This window comes from Oryzias latipes, chromosome 8, assembly GCF_002234675.1.
Source record: "Oryzias latipes chromosome 8, ASM223467v1".
NCBI lineage: Eukaryota > Metazoa > Chordata > Actinopteri > Beloniformes > Adrianichthyidae > Oryzias > Oryzias latipes.
In genome coordinates, this window is record NC_019866.2 from 19,431,027 (window position 1) to 19,450,798 (window position 19,772).

Below are 19,772 nucleotides of genomic sequence, written 5' to 3' on the forward strand. Positions count from 1 at the left end.
GTCCCCTTCCGCTGTGACTCCTGCATGACCGTGACGTCACCCCGCTTAATCACGTGACGATTAGATTTCTGCAGAGAGATCTGCAGCTGGAAATCGAAACTTTATTTGGGCGATACACAGAAACACAACCAGGCGCCAAACCTCCGCGTGTTTTCTCAGTTTTTCTTAAATATATCTTTGCCTCAGCTCAGCAGAGTGTTCGCCTTTTTTTAAGACCTCCATACCAATTGTTTTTAAACTTTGGATCGGTTCAATGAACTTCCTCTCTTCCATCAGGTATTTGTTTTTACTGAAATTGACGCAGTTGTGACTTGATATAGCTAACATGCTAGCCAAACTTGTTATCAAATTTTGTCAGTAACAATTGTTAAAGTTTTTCATTCACATTGAGGAAATGGGGTTGATCTTTCTACTGTTGACGATTTCCTCCCCCCCTCCAGCGAGGAACATGGACCCTTCCAGAGAAAAACGCAAGGAGGACATTATGAAGGCTCTGGCTTTCATACAGTAAGAGGATATTCTTCATTTTCTATTTCACAGCAAACGTGCACAGAGTGAAACTGACACTGTAGCCCCCTCCTCCTCCTCCTCCTCCATCACCACCACCTCCTTCACCTCCACAGAATTTTATTTTCCTCTAACAAGTGTGTCCTCCCTTAGGTCCTCCCTTGCTTATCCAGATCCAGAAGGTTATCAGGTAACACTTACGTCTCTTTATGTTCATCTTTTCCCCCTTTAACACTTTGCTCCCCCCCCCCCCCCAATTTTAAAATAATTGTGTTGAGGGAGGAAGATGGAGGTTCTTGGTCATGTTGTGCCTTTTTTCATTTTTAATTTTTTAAAACACATTAGCTTTGAGTAGTTGGTGAACTTGACTGTGTTTACTGAATAGCCTGCTTATCTTTATATGTTCGTGATCACGCTTTAAGTTTCTAGAATGTTTTGGCACATCATGTTTTAGTCATAAAATGCCAACCCCACTGTGCCTTCACACACGCGGGGGGAATGTTCCATGATTCCACCTTCATAACAGTAAGTTTACTTCAATGTAAAACCACTTGATAAGAAATCAAATGTAGCCATTCAACTGATTACTTTAGTGTCTAAACAGGGGGCTATAAAACCTTACCAAGGATCCAGTCATGAGTTTGAACATTCATAGTCTAAATTCATCTACAGGTAATCAGGAAAACATGATTTAAAGTTTCTACAATAAAGGTTTAAATACATTTAAAAAAAAGAAATGTCAACTTTTTTTAAAACATTTTTTGTGAAAATTTGTCTGTATATTGTTAAAAACTTGAAGTCTATTTTTTATGTTGCCAATAATGTATATTTAGTATTAAAAGACGGCGGTTTTCCCACCTATCTCTGCTACTTTCTAAGCATTGCAGCAAATTTGTTGCGCGTTTTCAAGATTTCAACTAAAGCCGAATTATATTTGCAACATTTATTAAAAAAAGTTTACATCCGCTGATGCAAATAAGTCCTATTTGAATCTTAGTAAATCCACCATAGTCTTAGTAAATGAAAGAGTATGGTGCAGACATGACAAAACGTATTGAAGTAAATGTAACTAAGGACATGTAACCTATTACTATCCACCTCTATAATAAGTATTGGTTTTATTAGTATTTCAATCCATATTCAACATGATAAAGAAGATTTGGACAAAAATTGGTTTAGATGATTATGTTTATAAATTCTTGCCTTTTATTAAAAATATTAAACTGTTAATAAAAGTTCTGGGATTGGTAAATTACCTCAGTCACTATAGCTGACTCTAGTTTGTATACCTGTATACTTACTTTTGTTTTGCTCCTCCAAGGATTACCTGACCCAGTTGGTATGCAACCTACTTGAGGAGGGAAACGCCTTCTTCAAGGACGGACTGTGTGACCAAGCTGCCAGGGAGTTCACCGAGGGCTTGAATGTGTCGAGCTATGCTGAATCAGAGGAGATCCAGATCCCTGTAGCTTTGCAGGAGAGCCTGTTTGTCAACAGAGCTGCTGCCTACCACAGCATGGTGAGGCGCCTTTTCTTCCTCTTCTGTGGAAACAGGCATTTTATCGTGTAATGGGGCGTTTTGGGCTACTATATGAAGGCCAGAGCTCAAGACAAACACTGAAGTTATTTAAAGGCATCATATACAAACATGTCAGCTTTAGAGTCAAATGCTTCTGTTTGCATTTCCACTTTTAAATGTCAGCAATTACATTAAAGAACAAAGATAGAAAACATTACATATATTGCATCATTGCTATTATTGGGTGTGTAGATTTCCAAAGAGACTCACAACCAACAAAATCATATTAATCCGAGTCACATGTAGATTTGATCTAACTGCAGCATGCACTTCCTGTGTTTTAAATGTGTAACCACAGTGAAAATGTAAACATAAACCTCTCATCCTATCAAGAAATGACCAAAAAACTCCAGGATTTTTTATCTTTCTGCAAACTGTTTTGATTCATTAAGTTATTATTTATGAACAAAGTTTTACACAAGGTAATATACATCTTCATAGTTTATCTAAATGTCTAATTACACATATTGGTTAAGTCAGTGACACATTTCTAAAATAATTTAACTTTAAAGCAATAATGTATGTTGAAATATGTTTTATGACATTTGTATTGGATTCAGCAAAAAAAGAAAAGAAAATCCAAAAGAAAGGGTAGAATTGCTTGTAAAAAATCTCCTGACAGGTCGCAAAGGATGACCCTTTAATGTTAAGGTTAGATGTTTGTCGATTTAAAAGAAAATATTCAGAAAAGCTTTTTTAAACCAAATATTTGTTGTTATACCACGTAACCTCTGGAAGGCTTTAGAAAAGCAAAAAAAAACAACGATAATCTGTGGGATCTGCCGATGTGAACTCATTCTAACCTTACAGAAACTGTGAAAAGTTTCAGTGATCTAATACCGTTAAAAACGTTTCAACTGCAATCAGCACTTTAGATAATTTACAGGAACAACATAGTTAAAAAAAAAAAATATATATATATATATATATATATATATATATATATATATATATATATATATATATATATATATATATATATATATATATATATATATATATATATATATATATATATATATTTGTTATTTCATGACTACTTTCCCCATAAACTCCATTCATTCATGATCTATTATCACTTAATCCTCTGTAGAGTCACTGGAGAGTTTCAGCTATAAAGGGGGGGGTCAGCAGGGCTCACATTGACTCCTACAGAGCGAGGTTAGAGTCATCAGTCAACCTTTGAAACAGGTTTTTGAACGGACCGAGGAAGCCGGAGTGCTCAGAGAAAAACTCTGTCATGCACATTCACCCCAGGGGTTAAACCATCAGCTGTTGGGTGAATCCACCCCCCATACCTTTATAACTTCCAAAAAAAATACAAAAAGAACTGAACCCTCTATTGAGTCAATCTTCCAAATACAGATTACAAACATCCCATAGTTTCTCATCAGGGTTAGAGTTTCAGAGAATCAGTCTGTACTTTTCATTCATCTTCTTTACCGTTTATTCCCTTTCGGGGTCACGGGGTTGCTGGAGCCTATCCCGGCCACTTGGGCGAAGGCAAGGGATGCCCTGGACTGGTCGCCAGTCTGTCGCAGGGTAGAATATCTTCGATCACACATCCATTCGCTCTCACACTCACACCTATGGACAATTTAGAGTTGCCAATCAACCTATGAAGCATGTTTTTGGACGGTGGGAGGAAGCCGGAGATCCCGGAGAAAACCCACTGTACTGACTTGTTTTATTTTTTGACAGGTCCTTAAACCTGTCCTTAAATCAATATCATTCTTTTTAAGCAATTAGGACTTTAATTTTAGTATTATAATTGATTCTGCTAGTGTTCAAGTTAAATTAATGACCCAGGGAGGTATTTATACCCACAGGAAGTTGTTTACAGGCTGGGGTCTTCCCCGCCCCCTCAGACAGTTAGGGGTTAACGTGTAGATGCGGCAGTCTGACCCACACATGCCACCCCGTCAACCAGCCGCTCGCTCACTGTGTTTACTGAAGGACAGCGCAGACATTTGTCTCCACAGCTGGGTGACCTCAAACTGCCCGATAATGGATGAAAGAGAGGGGAAAAACCCTTTTCTTTTTTCTGAACATGCACAGACTGTGTGAGGTTGCTGAAAAGCATAAACTTCTGAAAAACCAAAGCAGAGTTATTATGTTTTTGTGCTTTTAAAAGGCTGCTCTGCATTCCAAAGTCTGTATAAAAAGCACAAACGTTGGCATGTACTGTAACGCTAAAATGAGCTCAAAGATAAGAAATCCTTCTACATTTCTTGATCTTAGAGAGACTTTTCTCACGTCCTCTCTCTTTACATCTGAGGTGACGCTCCGCTGCCAAAGCCAGACGGCGCTTTCTCGTTAGAAAAAAATAATAGGAAGGGTTTTATCTCTGTTACGAGGCCACTGTGCATTAACCCACAGGAAAAAAAAACTCTCCGGCTGGAAACCAAACAAAGAAAAGAAGGTTTGGACTTAAATCCCTGCTTTTAGGTCTCTTTACATGTAACAGAACATTTTAAACAAGATTTAGTAACAGGACTCTGCTTCCCTTCATGTAATTATCCTGACACACAAGGTCAAATGACCACAATACGCCGTTTTATGCCGGCTATAAAACACTTCCAGCACTGTTTTAGCAGCAGAGAGGTAGTCTGTGTCTTCTTTGTTTTGACATGAAGCTCTTTTGTTGCATTTGGCTAAAAATAATTTTCTTACTCTGTTATTGAAGTTCTTAATCTATCAGTATTTAAAGATAGTGTTGCTACAACATGATCGATGCCCTTTTATAAATGCTGTCTAAACTTTTTGCAGCCATATTTTTAATCTACACAGAATTATTTCCATCTATAAACAGCCGAATATTGCTTAAATCACACATTTTATTGTTTTTTTCTATTGACTGCGATCTTTTTGTTTGCTATGTATCCAAAAGAAGTAACTGAAACACAACAAAGGAAAAAAAACTTCAAACGGAAGCAAGGAAAAGCAGAGAAACAGAAGTACTTTCAAAATAAAGTACCAAGAGGTTTCCGATCAGATTTATTTTGAGGGTTTTTGTTGTGTTGCACATCGAGGTAACCTTTTGCTGCAGTTCATGTGTATAAAAAGTGCTGTAAAAAGTAAAGTTTGATTTGCTTTGATGGGTGTAAATCTGTTGGTGTCACACAAGGGATGCAGAGGTTAAGAAAGTTTTATAGTCTCGGTTGCAAAAAGAAATGTATTTTAATTTGAAGAGAAACAAAGTTGTTTATAAAAAGAAAGTCGTTCCATTACAATTAATTATTCTAAATCTATTTTGTTGGACAAAAGTGGAAAGGCAAACACAATTATGTCATGTTATGTTGAAGCAAATTTGTAATTTCTTCATGACTTTGTTGATTTATTTTTTGTCTAACAAAGTCTTGTTGCATAAGTGCTTCACCTGTCGCCTAACGCTTCCAGGTTAACTAGTAGTTTTCAGCTAAACTTTTTATTTGCAATATTTTCATCTCCTTTCGGCAGGGAAAATATGATGAAAGCATTGCGGACTGCAACATGGCGCTGGAGGTGTGCAAGGAGAGCCGCAGAGCTCTGTACAGGAAGGCTCTGTGTCTGAAGGAGCTCGGGCGGTACAGGGAGGCGTACGATTGCACCTCAGAGTGTCTGCTCAGTTGTCCTGAGGTAGAGAAAAACGCACAGCATCTTAGAAGTTTGCAGTTTCATCTTTAGTGATGGACCTGTTTGTTTGATTGTTTTCAGGACAAGCAGGGGAAGGAGCTGGCTCAAGAGCTGACCGTCCTGCTGGGGCTGAAAACCCGGAAGCCGTACGTGAGCACAAAGGTGAGACCGACGCTGAAGGAACTTTCAAAAGTTTATCATCTTCACCCATATTTTGTCGTGTGGATGTAAAGAACCAGAAAAGAAGAAAGAAATTGATCAATTCTTTGAATTAATTTCTTTTAACCCTAACTCAAAGTGGAAAAATGTATGAAGACTCTAGTGTAGGCTGATACAAAAACTGTGAGGCTCTTGACTGTTTTTTATATTTATCTGTCTTTCAAATCTACTGCTTTGTCTTCCGGCTCCGCTCCATTCCGATGCATCCACTCTCAGACAAATAGGCTACGTTCACACTGCAGGCTGAAACGACCCAATTCCGAATTTTTTGCCCCTAAGCGGCCCAATTCCGATCTTTTCATGACAGTCTGAATGACACAGATCCGATCTTTTCAATTGCGACCCAGGCCCCGTGGATTTGCCGTCCTGATTCCGAATTGTAGCCGTTCTTTTCAATTGCGACCGCCGTCTGACCGGCCAGGCGACTTGATTCCGAACTGTACGTCATCGACACGCAACAAACGTCATCATTTTGCGTTGAAGTAGGCGGGAACGAGAACGTAAACATTAACCATGGTGGACTATGCTGCTGAGACCAGTCAGTGGAAGGGAAGCAAGATCCCCGATTGGATTAATATTTGGGCTGATCGCTCTTTTCAAGCCAAACTCCAGGGCTCTTATCGCAACTGGGCGGTTTTTGAAAAAAATTCCAGATAAATGGCAGAGCGTGGTGTTGAACCTTTAACGCGATAACTTTTTTTTCTTTCTCCCCTTTCCACCGTGCTCAAGCGTGGGGGACCAGAGGCGATCCTCCTCCTCCTCCCTGTTCTGATCCTTAGATTCTCCAGAACGGGTTAATAAAGAGTCCATAGCATTTATTCTGGGGGAAACTTTCTTTTATTACCGTCTTCCGTAACACACACCATGAATGCGCGCCCACACTGCCCCCCCCTATTCTCTATCGCGGCACGCGCTTGCACACACACACGCGGGCGCGCGGCCCCAACACATACACATTCCTCTTCCACTACAGTGGGTACAGACGATCCCGACTCCAATGCCTTCTTAAAATGAGAAGATTGTAATTGTGCTGCTCCTTTGTGAAAATAAATTTAATATTACAAAAAGAGCTCCGCTTTTGACAACACTGTTGTTGACATCTGCTCCGCAAACAAGTGACGTCGTTCACCGTTGAGTATTCTTCTGGCTTCTGCGCATGCGGGTCTCGTTTGGGTCGTGTCACGGTCACACTGGAGATCACAAAAGTTCGGATTTACTTGGAAATGTGAACGGTCTAGCAAACAATTCGGATTTTTTGAAAAAATCCGAATTGTGCATTAAGCCCTGCAGTGTGAACGTAGCCATAGATCCATCTTTGTCTTTGCTTTCCTCATCTGAACTGGTATCTAGCTCATAACTCTACGCCTGCACACGTCCAGTTTTGCTCCCCATTTTTGTTGCACCGCAAATGTTAGGTTTGGGGGTAAAGAACCACTGCTGCTCTGCAGAAACTATGTCCTAGAAAACAACACAGATCTTTTGATTTTTGGTAAAAAATAGGATAATCGTAATTTAAATACCATAATAGATCAAAAGAGGAGCATAGTGGGAATTTTAGGTCATGAATATGGGCAGATTAAAAAGATATTTACATTTAATAATACAAATATTTTAATATCCATGTTTTTTCCCTTCAGGCTTCTGTGCATAATCTGAAAAAAGGGACTCCCCAGGAACCCATTCCACCAGGCCAGCATACTTTATTAACATCCAAATGAAGAGAATCCATAAAACATATTACAAGTCAAGTAACATTTCTTGTTTTCCCTCCACAGTCAGCCTCTCCAGCTTTCCCCAGCCCTCCTTTCCTCCGGTCTGCATCCATCCAGGCAGTTCTGAGCTTCTCAACCGCGTGGCGGCTGTGGAGGATTCAGAGTTAATGGATGATGACTTAGACCGTCTGCTTGACTCTGTTTCAACGCTGCACGGGTCATCCGAGGTGAGTGAGCTGTGCTTGTCCTTGGAGAGGAGCATTTGTTCCTGATAGCAGAAAAGGTGGCCTCGGATGGCGGCTTTGCTTTTGGAAATGTGAACCATGTCGGATTTTACTGACGAATGTTAGGATCACGGTTTTGAAAAATGGGAGTGTCACTGCACCTAAAATGCAAAACAATAAAAAAAACAGTTAAAATCCAAAAATGTAAAGCCACAAAATACATTATTATATATGTGAGTATAAACTCCTACTGAAATATTAAACGTCAGAGGAAAATCAATGACTGAACCAACTGCAAATGTAAAAACAAGGGCGAGACAAATTAATTTTCTTTATTAAAATCATCAGCAAATGAAACATTTTACTCATCCAGGTCAAAGCTCGCCATGTGTGTAAAATATTTGCTGGTTTTGAATGAGTTCAGTTTTGATCTTTATGAATCCACGTAGTTTGTCTGTAAATAGGGATTCAGATTTTTTTAGTGGCGACCCTTTTCTAGGAATATTTTTGCAAAAGGAAGTTAGTTTTTTATGTAATTCAATGCAAAGACTTGATCAAAAATAAACATACCGCACAAATCTTTGGTTCATGACAGATGAGACAGATTTAAATTATATAAACGTTATTTTAAATGTAATTTGACGGTCCCCGCAAAGGACTGCAGCCGATTGTTACTGTTTCTGTTGTTGTCATTTCCTGCCAAGATGGTGGATCGTACATTGAAATGAACCGGTCACATGACCACGCCTTTGGTCCTTTTCTTTTTTTCCTGTAGATGCTAAGAGTTTGAACTTTTAAAGCAGACGCAAACTTTTTTTCAATACCGTCTGGACTTTTTTAGTTACAGAAAATTCAGGTAAAATAATATTAACATTCAAAACGACTAGAACATTTAGATTTCTTTTATCTGAATGTAGTTATTTCCAATCTTACAGAAACGCACAACTTTTAGCAATCTGAAAATCCATCTTATTACAGTATTGCCACCCTGTGGCTAAATCTGGACGTCACAACCACTAAACTTTATAAAATAAAAGCTGATTAAAGGTTGGAAATGTACCTTTTTTCCAGTGTTCTTTGAATTGAATTTACATTATGATTTATGATCGCTGTCTCTGTGGGATTTCATCCGTCACAACTGTTTCATTTTAGACCTTCAGTCTATGGATGCTTTAAACTTACTTCTCCATATTTCACTGCAGGCAGCATTTTCATTCCCATTCAGGACATCCACCTCCACTCACACACTTCCTCCTGTCCTCCCCGCCCCAACACCCCAGCTACCCCCCGCCTTTTTCAGCTCGGCCATAAGCCAGCTCAACTCCCTAGACTCCTTTACCAATGATGAGGCCAGCTACTCGGCTGCAGCCCTGGATATCCTGGATGATCTGGGCTCTTCCAGTGGAGACGCCTCCTCCTTGCTGCGGACCCCCAAAGTACTGGATGCCCTGGACTGCTTGGATTCGCTCGACAACAGACTCCCACACAGGGCTGTTGTTCGCGAGGAAGCAAAAGAGCCCACCACAGAAATGGATGCTGATGAAAGAGGTCTCGATGATCTGCTGGATAAACTGAACACCCAGGAGACCCTCTTTGACCCTGATGGTCTGAGTGGTGATGTTCCTAAATTTAGCAGTAAAGTTTTGGAGCAGCTCGACCCACTTGATGCTTTGGACCCCTTCTCTGCCTCGGAAAGTATTGGGGCTGCTTCAGCACCTGTTCAGCGTGGCAGCGGGGGTCTGGACTCCCTCTCGGATTTCGGCTCAAATGGTGAATGTGAATATAAGACATTTCTGACTTCTGATTATTTCCTTATAGGTCTTATAACAACTGGATTGGCTATTCCAGACTAACTTTTTGGCTTTGAATATTTTTTGTTTTTTTAATCACAATACTTGACTCTTAAAAACAAAGAGAAAGGCTTCACAGAGCTTAAACATGTTTAAAAAATCCACAGCCCACTAGAATTATTAGAATCACAAGGTTAATGTATCAAAAATTAATTAAAAAATTGGTAAACCGCGATGGAACTGTATTTAGAAATCCAGAGGAGCCTATATACATTTAAATTTTATAAATGTATTTAGTGCTGATTGTAGATTCATTAAACTAAATGAGTTTATAGATATAGGAAGGTGCAGAAAAGGACTATGTTGATGTTTTGGACTTAAGGAAACACAAGTATTTAAAAAAAGTTTTCGAATGATTAGATTGTTATATTTTAGAATATTTGATGGGCTGGATTTAAAATAAATCACATGAATTTCCTCAAGAAAAAATGCAAAATCAGTTGTTTAAATTCATTAACAAGATTTTAAAGATCAATGATGCATTTTTCCGGCTATAAACATGTTTTTGTTCTGTTTTAAGGTTAAAATTCTGAAATTTAATATTAAAGTTCCTTCTTTTTTCAGTTCAATTCCCTACGGACTGTTTTAGGTTTACAAATTTGGTTTTTGATGGAAAACTTAAGAAAGAAATGTAAAAAAATATTGAATGTTGAATGGCAAAACAAATTAAATGCTGCCATAAATGCAAACAAGTATTTAGTCAGCCACCAATTGTGCGAGTTCTCCCAATTAAAAAAATGATAGGTCTGTAATTTTCATCATAGGTATTCCTCAACTATGAGAGACAAAATTATTTTAAAAAAAAGACAGGAAACCACGTCATTGGCAATGACAGCAGTCAAACATTTTCTGTAAGTCTGCAGAAGGTTTTCACAAACTGTTGCTGGAATTTTGGCCCATTCCTCCATGCAGATCTCCTCTAGAGCAGTGATGTTTTGGGGCTGTCGCCGGGCAACACAAACTTTCAACTCCCTCCAAAGATTTTTTATGGGGTTGAAATCTGGAGACTGGCCCCTCCAGGACCTTGAAAAGTTTATGAAGCCAGTCCTTTGTTACCCGGACAGTGTGTTCGGGATCGTGGTCAGGGTGAAAGTCCCAGCTGATGGAAAGAAGTTCTGTCCTTCACATGCATCTGTCGTCCTGGTCCCTCTGCTAAAAAAAAAACAGCCCCAAAGCATGATGTTTCCACCCCCATGCTTTATAGTACATATGGTGTTCTTTGGATGCTACTCGGCATTCTTTCTCCTTCAAACAGGACGAGCAGGGTTCTAACCAAAAAGTTCTATTATGGTTTCATCTGACCATAGAACAGTCTCCCAATCCTCTTCTGGATCATCAAAATGCGCTCTAAGAAACTGTAGACGGGTCTGCACATGTACTGGCTTTAGCAGGGGACACGTCTGGCACTGCAGTCATTCATTCTTCCCACCCTGGTGCAGTTTCTGGTGTCCTTAGACAGCTCTTTGGTCTTAGCCATAGTGGAGTTTGGAGTGTGACTGTTTGACGTTGTGGACAGGTGTCGTTTATATAGATGACCAGTTCAAACAGGTGCTATTAATACAGGTAACTAGTGGAGGACAGAGGATCCTCTCACAGTAGAAGTTACAGGTCTGTGAGAGTCAGAAATCTTGATTGTTTTTAGGTGATCAAATACTTATTTTCTCACCACAAAGAAGTCTTTAAAAATCAAACAATGGGATTTTCTAGATTTTTCTTTTTCCATTTTGTCTCTCATAGTGGAGGTAAACCTTTTGTTGAAAATTACAGGCCTCTCCCATCTATTTAAGTGGGAGCACTTGCACAATTGGTGGCTGACTAAATACTTTTTTGACCCACTATAATATCCTATTATTTTGGCAGTGAAATCATGGTACACAATAATAGAATATTTTTGAAGACCTTGTAGATTTCTGCAGATACAGTTGATATCATCTTCTGTGGCTTTTCACCAGGTTTCCCGGAGTTTCACCTTCCTGCCCCCGTGGTCACGCCATCTCCAGAAAACCACTGCATAGTGAGTGCATCCCCTCGCCAGCTGCTCATTGATTTTCTGTTTAGCTGAGTCTGACTGAAGTCTGGTTCTCACTATGGACAGAAGAAAGCGGAAAACTTCAACCCTCTTTCCTCCACGCACGAGTTCCTGCAGGCCTGCTCCACCTGTTTCCCTCGAGAAGGTGGGTTAGCTGTTCTCCAGCAGACAACACATTCAGGTTTGCTTGTATTAACTATATTCCACCACTCTCAGGTGTAGGAATATACACATTTGTTCACAAACCAGACCTGGTCCACAACTGTAAACGAGATGTTCTGTTATGCCGACGGAAGGATGCCTTTTCCTCGGAGTGGACCAGGGTGCGACGTCTCCCCCCCAAGGTTTCCTTCTCTGGCCCGTTTGTACTTTGTAAAGGTAAAAAAACAGCTTCTTCTTTGGCCACAGGGCTGCACTCTGTCTTCATAACAGAATAGTGCATGACAGGATTCTCTATTTCCTTTGGAACAGGATGTTTTATCGTACCTGAGACAATTATTTATTTAGTTATTTATTCATTTATTTATTTACATGTTCTCCAACCCGTTAAAGGCGAAATCAGCAGGAAAAAATCAAATAAGGTTATTGACTTCCTGCTGGATGACCTCAGTGAGGCTCACTGTAGTCTGTTCCTCTCTGTTCCAAGTTTTGCATGTTCGCTTTACATGAGCTTCTATACATGTTCTTTAGTCATGACTGGTTTTACTGAATTCAGTGACAGACTTAAAACTCTGAATTCTTTGCTTCTGTTTGAGAAAAAAAAACTGTCCGAGCAGAAAAAACGTTGTCATAACACAAACATAAATATAAAATTAATTATTACTGTAGAGGCATGATTTGAAGTTGTGAGTTTCAAACCCACGCTTGTCTAATTCTGATCTTTTTTCAAAGCGTTCCCAGTGGTCTTTTAAGTTTGGATATGCTGTTTTTTAGGACATGTTTCTGCAGAGCGACAGGAGTTTGTTAGAATTTTGCCTCAGAGTTGTTGGCGCAGAGTACCTCTGCATCTCCAAACTGTTTCCACAAGGTTGGGAGCATGGAAATGTATAAGTTCACCAGAACTAAGGGGCCAAGCCCAAGTCCTGAAAAACAACCCCACACTATTATTCCTCCTCCAACAAAGTTCACACTCGGCACAATGCAGTCTGAAATGTACCGTTCTCCTGGCAACCTCCAAACCCAGACTCGTCCATCAGATTGCCAGATGAAAAAGAGTGATTCATCACTCCAGAGAAGTGTTTTACACCACTGCATCCGATGCTTTGCGTTGAACTTGGTGATGTGTGACTTGGATGCACACTGCACGGTCATGGAAACCCATTCCATGAAGCTCTCTGTTAACTGTACTTGAGCTAATCTGAAGGTCACATGAAGTTTGGAGCTCTGTAGGAATTCACTGTGCAGAAAGTTCTCTTTGCAGTATATGCTTTAGCATCCGCTGACCCCTCTCCATCAGTTTACATGGCCTACCTCTTCATGGCTGAGTGGCTGTTGTTCCCAAACGTTTCGATTTTGTTATGATAGAGCTGACAGTTGACTGGAATATTTAGGAGCGAGGAAATTTCATGACCGGATTTGTTGCACAGGTGGCATCCTCTGGCAGTTCCACGCTGGAATTCGCTGAGCTCCTGAGAGCGGCCCATTTTTTCACAAATGTTCGTGAAAACAGTCTGCATGCCTGAGTGATTGATTGGCCACTTTGTGCATCTGTGGTCAAGTGATTAGGACACCCAATCATCACATAGTTATTGTAGAAACAATATGAAAACATTCAGAAACTATTATGTCGCAAAAATTATATATATTTTTAAATATTTACAGAATAAACACAGGCTCTGCTTTACTGGGGTTATGGAAACAGCTACTCAGATATAACTGTGAGCATAACATGTTAAAGATGAGTAGGTGTTTATGAACGAGATAAATTCGTTGTTTTTTTTTTCCTGTGCTGTCCAGAGGTGCTGAAGTCTGGAGACTTGGGTTTGTGTAAATACGGGGAGAACTGCACGTTTGCCTACAACCAGCTGGAGATAGATGTTTGGACAGAAGAGAGGAAGGGGACTCTGGACAGAAATCTTCTCTTTGGGGCAGAAGATGGAAAACTGGACCCTGTCAACAGCATCATCTGCCTTCTTCGGGAAAACAAGGGGATGTTTATTTTCCTGTGTCAGGTTAGCTGTTGTATCTGCTGTCAGAGACTTGAAAACAAATTATTTGAAGATTCTGCGATTTTTCTAGAAGGACTTCTACGAGTAAAGATGACAGATATGTTCCAACTTCGTTCAAATTAGTCTATTAAACAATTAATACAGGGTTTAAAAAAGACCTATTTGATGACAGATTTGTTTTTCCTGTGTGTTTACCCTATTTTGAATAATCTGGAGTAACCTGCCAAGATAATAACTCCCACAGAGACACCATCCAGGTGTTTCTGCTGCTTCAAGCAGCAGCAGAATGATTCCAAAGCATGTGGATCACTGACTGAACAAAGAAGAGTGTCATCTGCATAACTACGATATCAGTCTTTATCAGTGTGATGATCCGATCTAGAGGCAGCAGGTTGAATATCAGAGTGACTGTGTGGGACTCTGCATGAGTGGATTTTCTCTGATTATGCTCATCAGTATATATTACTATAACTCCTTTCTTCAATCTGTAACTAAAATGCTTTGGACTGTACCTGATAATTCCATTTACTTTGCAGCCAGTTTAGAGGGCTTTGATCAGCTGCTGCTCTTAAATTTTTCAGGACTTGGCCTGTAATTATTAATATGTTAATAGAAATTTGTATTCATTTATTTTTGTTTTGTTTACATTTTCACTGTAGGAGTGCTACGACAACAAACCCAGAATCATCAGCAGACGCTCCAGTAAAAAAAGTACTTCCTGCTCTAACCTGGATTCTCCTCATAACTTCAGTGCCAACAAGTCAGTCCTGGATGTTACTATAAACCATGTTTGGTCACTTTTAACTCTGTTTGTGTTTAAGCCCTCTGATTTTGTCTTCTGTTACTGTCAGATGTTTGGTGTTTGAGGTAAGTAAGCTCAACGTGAACTACAATAAGGTTCGCCCTCTCAGCCCGCTGTGCCACTTGGATCTGTGCCGTCCAGCTATCCGGTACGGCTGCCTGAGAGAAGACGACTGTCTTCACGCCCACTCTGTCATCGAGCTCAAAACCTGGAAGATTCAGCGCTGCACAGGTACACACTAAAGATTACGTGCACCAACAGCCAAGAAATACACTCGTTCAAAGTTTTTAGACGCGGCTTTTTTTCAACTATTTCTGCTTTTATATTCTTATTCTTATAAGATTCTTACACTTCTTTATTATTTTTCATTTAATTTCAGCTTTAAACCCACTGCCCATCATTTCTTTGCAATGATACATCAGGCACACTGCCGTGTTTAGCCACATGATGTGGTTTGATTTGGTAGAAATGAAAACAACTTTATGTTGTGTTTACGTTTTTGTGTTCTTTTCACCCATATCTAACATGTTATTTTGTTTCCTGCCTTGTTTTCCCCCCTAATTTATTTAATACTTTTAGTTTCAATTTGGAGAATTGAAACCAAATCATATCTACCGGTACTTTTATTATAAAATGTATGGTTGTAATCTTTTTTTTATGCTAAACCAGGGGTCCCCAACTTATAACACCAAAAGAGCCATTTGGTCCAGTTCTTACAGACCAAAATCCAACAAGAGCCACAAAGTCTCACTTAACATTTTAGAAAAATACACTTCATGTATGTTTTTTGGCCATTAAGTCATTTATAAAATGTCGATTTTAAATATTTACAATAACTGAATTAAAAAACTGTAACAGGTTTCTTTATAGAACGATTTGAACCTCTTTACTTTTGACAGCAGCACATACAAGATCCTTTCAAAGTAAGGTACACCCTGTGTCCAATAAGGTCCTCCTGCTGAATCAAAAATGTAAGAAAGTCAAACATGGCATTTTCTGACAACAACTAGATGCTATTGTGCAGCATGGATTGGAAAATGTGCTTAATTTAACTAACTAATTTTAGATTTATTTAAATCATTAGTATTTTTCTTTAAAGCCAAAGAGCCACTTGGAGCCTCACAGACCCCTGTGCTAAACAAATAAAATAAAAAAAACCTTCCTGTGCTCCATGTTTTATTTTTTAACTGTGAAAGTTTTTTACAGACACAATTTCATACATTTTAAGAATGAAATCAAATTGATTCTATTTCTTTGGTCTTTTTAAAGGCGTTACAATTGTTTTTTGCAGGTATTAGCTGTGATGAGATTGTGAAAATATCCAAAGAGTTTTATGAAAAACAGGAACAACATTCAAACAAGAACAAAGGGAACAGAGTAAGAAATTTTGAATTAATTGTACTTTTATAAAGACTGATGTGTCTGTTTAACGCATGAGTCTTTATGAACTAATTCTCATTCTTGCTTTCACCATTTGACTGTGAGCAGCTGTCTTCTGGAGGAGCTGGGCGCCAGTCTAACGGAGGAGGAAGAGACGCCAAGAGTCTGAATATGAGGATGAAGTTTGTGTGTGCATTGTGCTTGCGGGGGGGCCTCACCAGCGAACCAGACAAAACCTTGAAATACTGCAAGTCCAAAGCCAGACATGCGTGAGGAGATCACTTCTTTCTTATTACACTATTTCTTTTCTGCCAGATAAAACTCAGTAGATACTGTAAGTTCAATAATAACAAGTTTCTTTCTTTATTTAAGACCTGGACTAAATACAATGTTTACCAACTAAACATATAAGTTGTGTCAGGTCGTTTAAAGTCAACATATGTTTGCTCTCATCAGGAGAGGCTGCAACATTTTAACAAGTTATGACACTATTTTTTTTTACCTCATGCAAATGTTGGAGTTATCTTTCACTATGTTTTATGTCCTGTCTGTTTGTATTTTCTCCTTCAGGTGGACTAAAGACCGACGAGTGCTGCTGGTCATGTCCTCAGAGAGAAGCAAATGGGTTCAGGTCCGACCGCTGCCACACACCAAGAACTTCCCATTTTACTATGATGTAGGTTTGGTTCCTGAATCGGAAAACGTTTCCTTCAGAAAGTCGGCTTATTATTATTAGTTTTGGTTACAGTTGCCTTAAAGGGTCTATATCATGCAAAATCAAATTTTTGAGCTTGTAAGTGTATAATAATGTTCATTCCTCACAAAATGAAACCCCAAAGCGGTATTTTGATCCGTACATGTTCTGAGTATTCCTCTAAAAACCTGCGCTCTGAACACCAGCCCCTCCCAACCCATGATGCATATTTACATTTTTTAGGCCCAAATATACCACATATATGAACAAAATTGTAAAAACAATATTTAAAGCTGTCCCATTTCAATTACCTTTATTTAATGTTGCTGCAAATTCGAAATTATTTTTTTTGTTAGACTGTTGATGGTTTTAGAAAGGATTTCTGTTTGCAAACTGATATCAGATCTGATGTTTTACTTTAGACTTTAAAAATGTTAAGAATATTCAGAGTTAAGTTAAATAAATGGATTAATGATCCTTATATTTTCTTGTTGAGGTATTTTTTGAAATCATAAACTTAAAAATATTCTTTTTAAAAAGCAGAAAGCGGCTTGCATGTCTCTCTGGAATGATCCGATGTTCATATACTTCTGTACCTCATCTCCAAACTTTAAGTTTATCCTCTACTAAACTAGTGTCCATACTGAGTGATTTGTCAAACATCTATCTGATAATTTGTTTATTTGTGTTCATGTTTTTCTCGTCTCAGATGTGTGCCCAGATCCTGGAGAAGAGGAAGTGTAACTACCCTGGTAACTGCACTTTTGCCCACAGCCAGGAGGAGAAGGAGATGTGGATGTACATGAAGAATAATGACTGTAAGCCTATTCAGTTATTTTACATCACACTACCCATGAGAGAGAAAAAGACCCACTTCAATGAAAATCATGTTTTTGGTGTTATTAACATGTTCTTGTTGCATTTTTCTGATGATGGACGACATATATAGAAAATTAAGATTAAAACTGCGTTACTGGGTATTTCTTTTTTCAAATTGTTGTGAATCAGGAGCAGATGAAAAAATGCAGTTTGAAAAAGATTGTAGTTGTTACGTACAAACTACATCACCAGGCTACAAGCTCCTCGCTTTAATCGATTCCTATGCATCCACTTGCAGATAAATGGAACCATTAACGTCTTTGTTTTAATTCGCCTGAGCTGGAATCTGGCTTTGAAACTGTACGGCTGGATAGCTCCAACATTGCTCCCCATCTTTTGTTGCAGCAGTAATGTTAGGTCTGGGTTGTGGGGGGCTGTAAGCCAGAGGGGGAGAGTTAACAAAGAGATGATGGGCAGGCTTACTTTGTGCCAACAGTCTCGCTCACAATTCTGAGGTCAATTTCTAATAAACTCCTGTCGTTCTGCAGAAACTATGTCCTAGAAAACGACATAGGTTTTTTGATTTTGCCTCAAAATAGCATAATCATATTAAAAAACCACTGGGTACACTTTGAAAATAGATCAAAAGTTAATTGGAGTGGGACTTTCAGATGTAATTCTTTTTTATTTGTTAGATAGTGGAGACAGGTGAGGTGTTTTAATGTTGGGCGTTTTCATCTGCAGTGCGGGACATGCAGCAGGTTTATGACATGTGGCTGGCATTAGCTGCACAAAACAGGCAGGCAGAGGAAGCTCCATCATATCATCCAAACTATGAGGAGAAATGCATCATTATGCCAACCGACTACGCCGACCAACTGGTGAGTGAAGCCGAAGTGTCAGAAATGTTTGGCTGCCTGTGGGTTTGTGAGGAGTCATCGTGGCTCTCTTTTGGGTCTCAGAGCGGCTTCCACTGCCGCCTGTGCGGGAAGCACAGCAACAGTCAGCGGCAGTGGCAGCAGCACATTTCCTCTGAGAAGCACAAGGACCGCGTGTTCAGCTGTGAGGGGGAAGACGAGGCTCTAACGTGGCGCTACCGCTTCCCTGGAGTGCACTTTGATATCTGTCCCAAGTATGTTTTTTTTTCTCTCTCTCGTGTCAGAAAAAGCTTATCTTATCCTATAGAAGTGGATGTGTTGTTCAACAGTGTATCTGTGTGGTTTCCAGGTTGGATGGAGGGTGTTCTGAGGGAGTGAGCTGTGACTTTGCCCACAGCGCAGAGGAGCTGCAGGAGTGGATCGAGAGGCGCGATTTCCTGCGTCAAAAGTTGGCTAAAGCCAGGGAAGATATGCTCGTCTTGCCCGATGAGCTAGACTTTGGAAAGTTCAACTTTCTACTTCAGGATTGAGAAAATAGCCGCTTCCAAGTTATTAAATGTTTTCATGACATTTTACGCAAAATGTTCATTTTGAACCGGGGAGATTTTACAGCAAACTGAAACTTTAATGACTAAACTTCAGTGTTCTTCCCTGCTTGGAAAACCATGCACCGTTTATTTTGATTTTGTACGTATTTGAATTAGTCTTGTATGTGTGTTTGGCTTTTGCCTGTTCAACTCTGTTTCTATAGACTTCAGGGCGGAAAATCCCTGCAGGTTATTTGGCTAATTCCACATATCAGGGAGATGAGCAGAAAGGTGCACAGCTCTTTTTGTCTAATAAAATAGTTTTTGCAAATTATTTGAAGTCCAGTTTGTATTTATGGCTCAAAGTTCCATATTTTGCATTTTTAATGAAAACTTTTTTATTAGAATACTAATTACCTTGACTTAATGAACAGTTTTTGAGGAAAATTCTGAGGGGTCAACTTAAGTTTTGGAAATAAAAATGCATTATACATTTTCTACATTATTTCTAAAAGAGCTCAGAGATTGCAAAGTCATGGTTGGAAAGAGTGTAGCCAGACAGCATAGGCTGGTGTTCTGAGTAAGAGTCTGATGATGAGGAAGATCTAGAGGACTACTGTGCTACTGTGACAAGGAAATTTCCCATTCGTGGGATTAATAAATAAATACATCTAAATCTAAGGACAAGGACAGAGCAGGTGACCAAATGGTGGAAGATGAAAATGGAATAACACTGTGTGGCTTTTAAAACAGGCTTTGGAAGATCAGA

General features: G+C 39.3%; 1 protein-coding gene across 3 annotated transcripts; it reads left to right on the forward strand.

Annotated features, from left to right (window-relative positions):
- Positions 1-56: 56 nt before the first annotated feature.
- On the forward strand, positions 57-19,337 carry LOC101169364 (zinc finger CCCH domain-containing protein 7B). 3 transcript variants are annotated; one of them, XM_011478497.3, is made up of 22 exons: positions 57-276; positions 441-507; positions 661-697; positions 1,829-2,026; positions 5,546-5,704; positions 5,783-5,863; positions 7,558-7,609; positions 7,696-7,859; positions 9,059-9,626; positions 11,659-11,720; positions 11,802-11,880; positions 11,952-12,113; positions 13,692-13,906; positions 14,563-14,663; positions 14,755-14,936; positions 15,997-16,082; positions 16,194-16,354; positions 16,656-16,761; positions 17,489-17,597; positions 18,343-18,479; positions 18,561-18,730; positions 18,826-19,337. In XM_011478497.3, exons 2-22 carry the CDS (start codon positions 449-451, stop codon positions 19,004-19,006), a joined length of 3,069 nt encoding a protein of 1,022 aa, XP_011476799.3. In that variant the 5' UTR covers positions 57-276; positions 441-448; the 3' UTR covers positions 19,007-19,337. The 3 variants fall into 3 exon arrangements, with proteins under 3 accessions (XP_011476799.3, XP_020561103.2, XP_020561104.2); XM_020705444.2 differs by having other exon boundaries at positions 11,805-11,880; XM_020705445.2 differs by having other exon boundaries at positions 9,137-9,626.
- Positions 19,338-19,772: the final 435 nt, after the last annotated feature.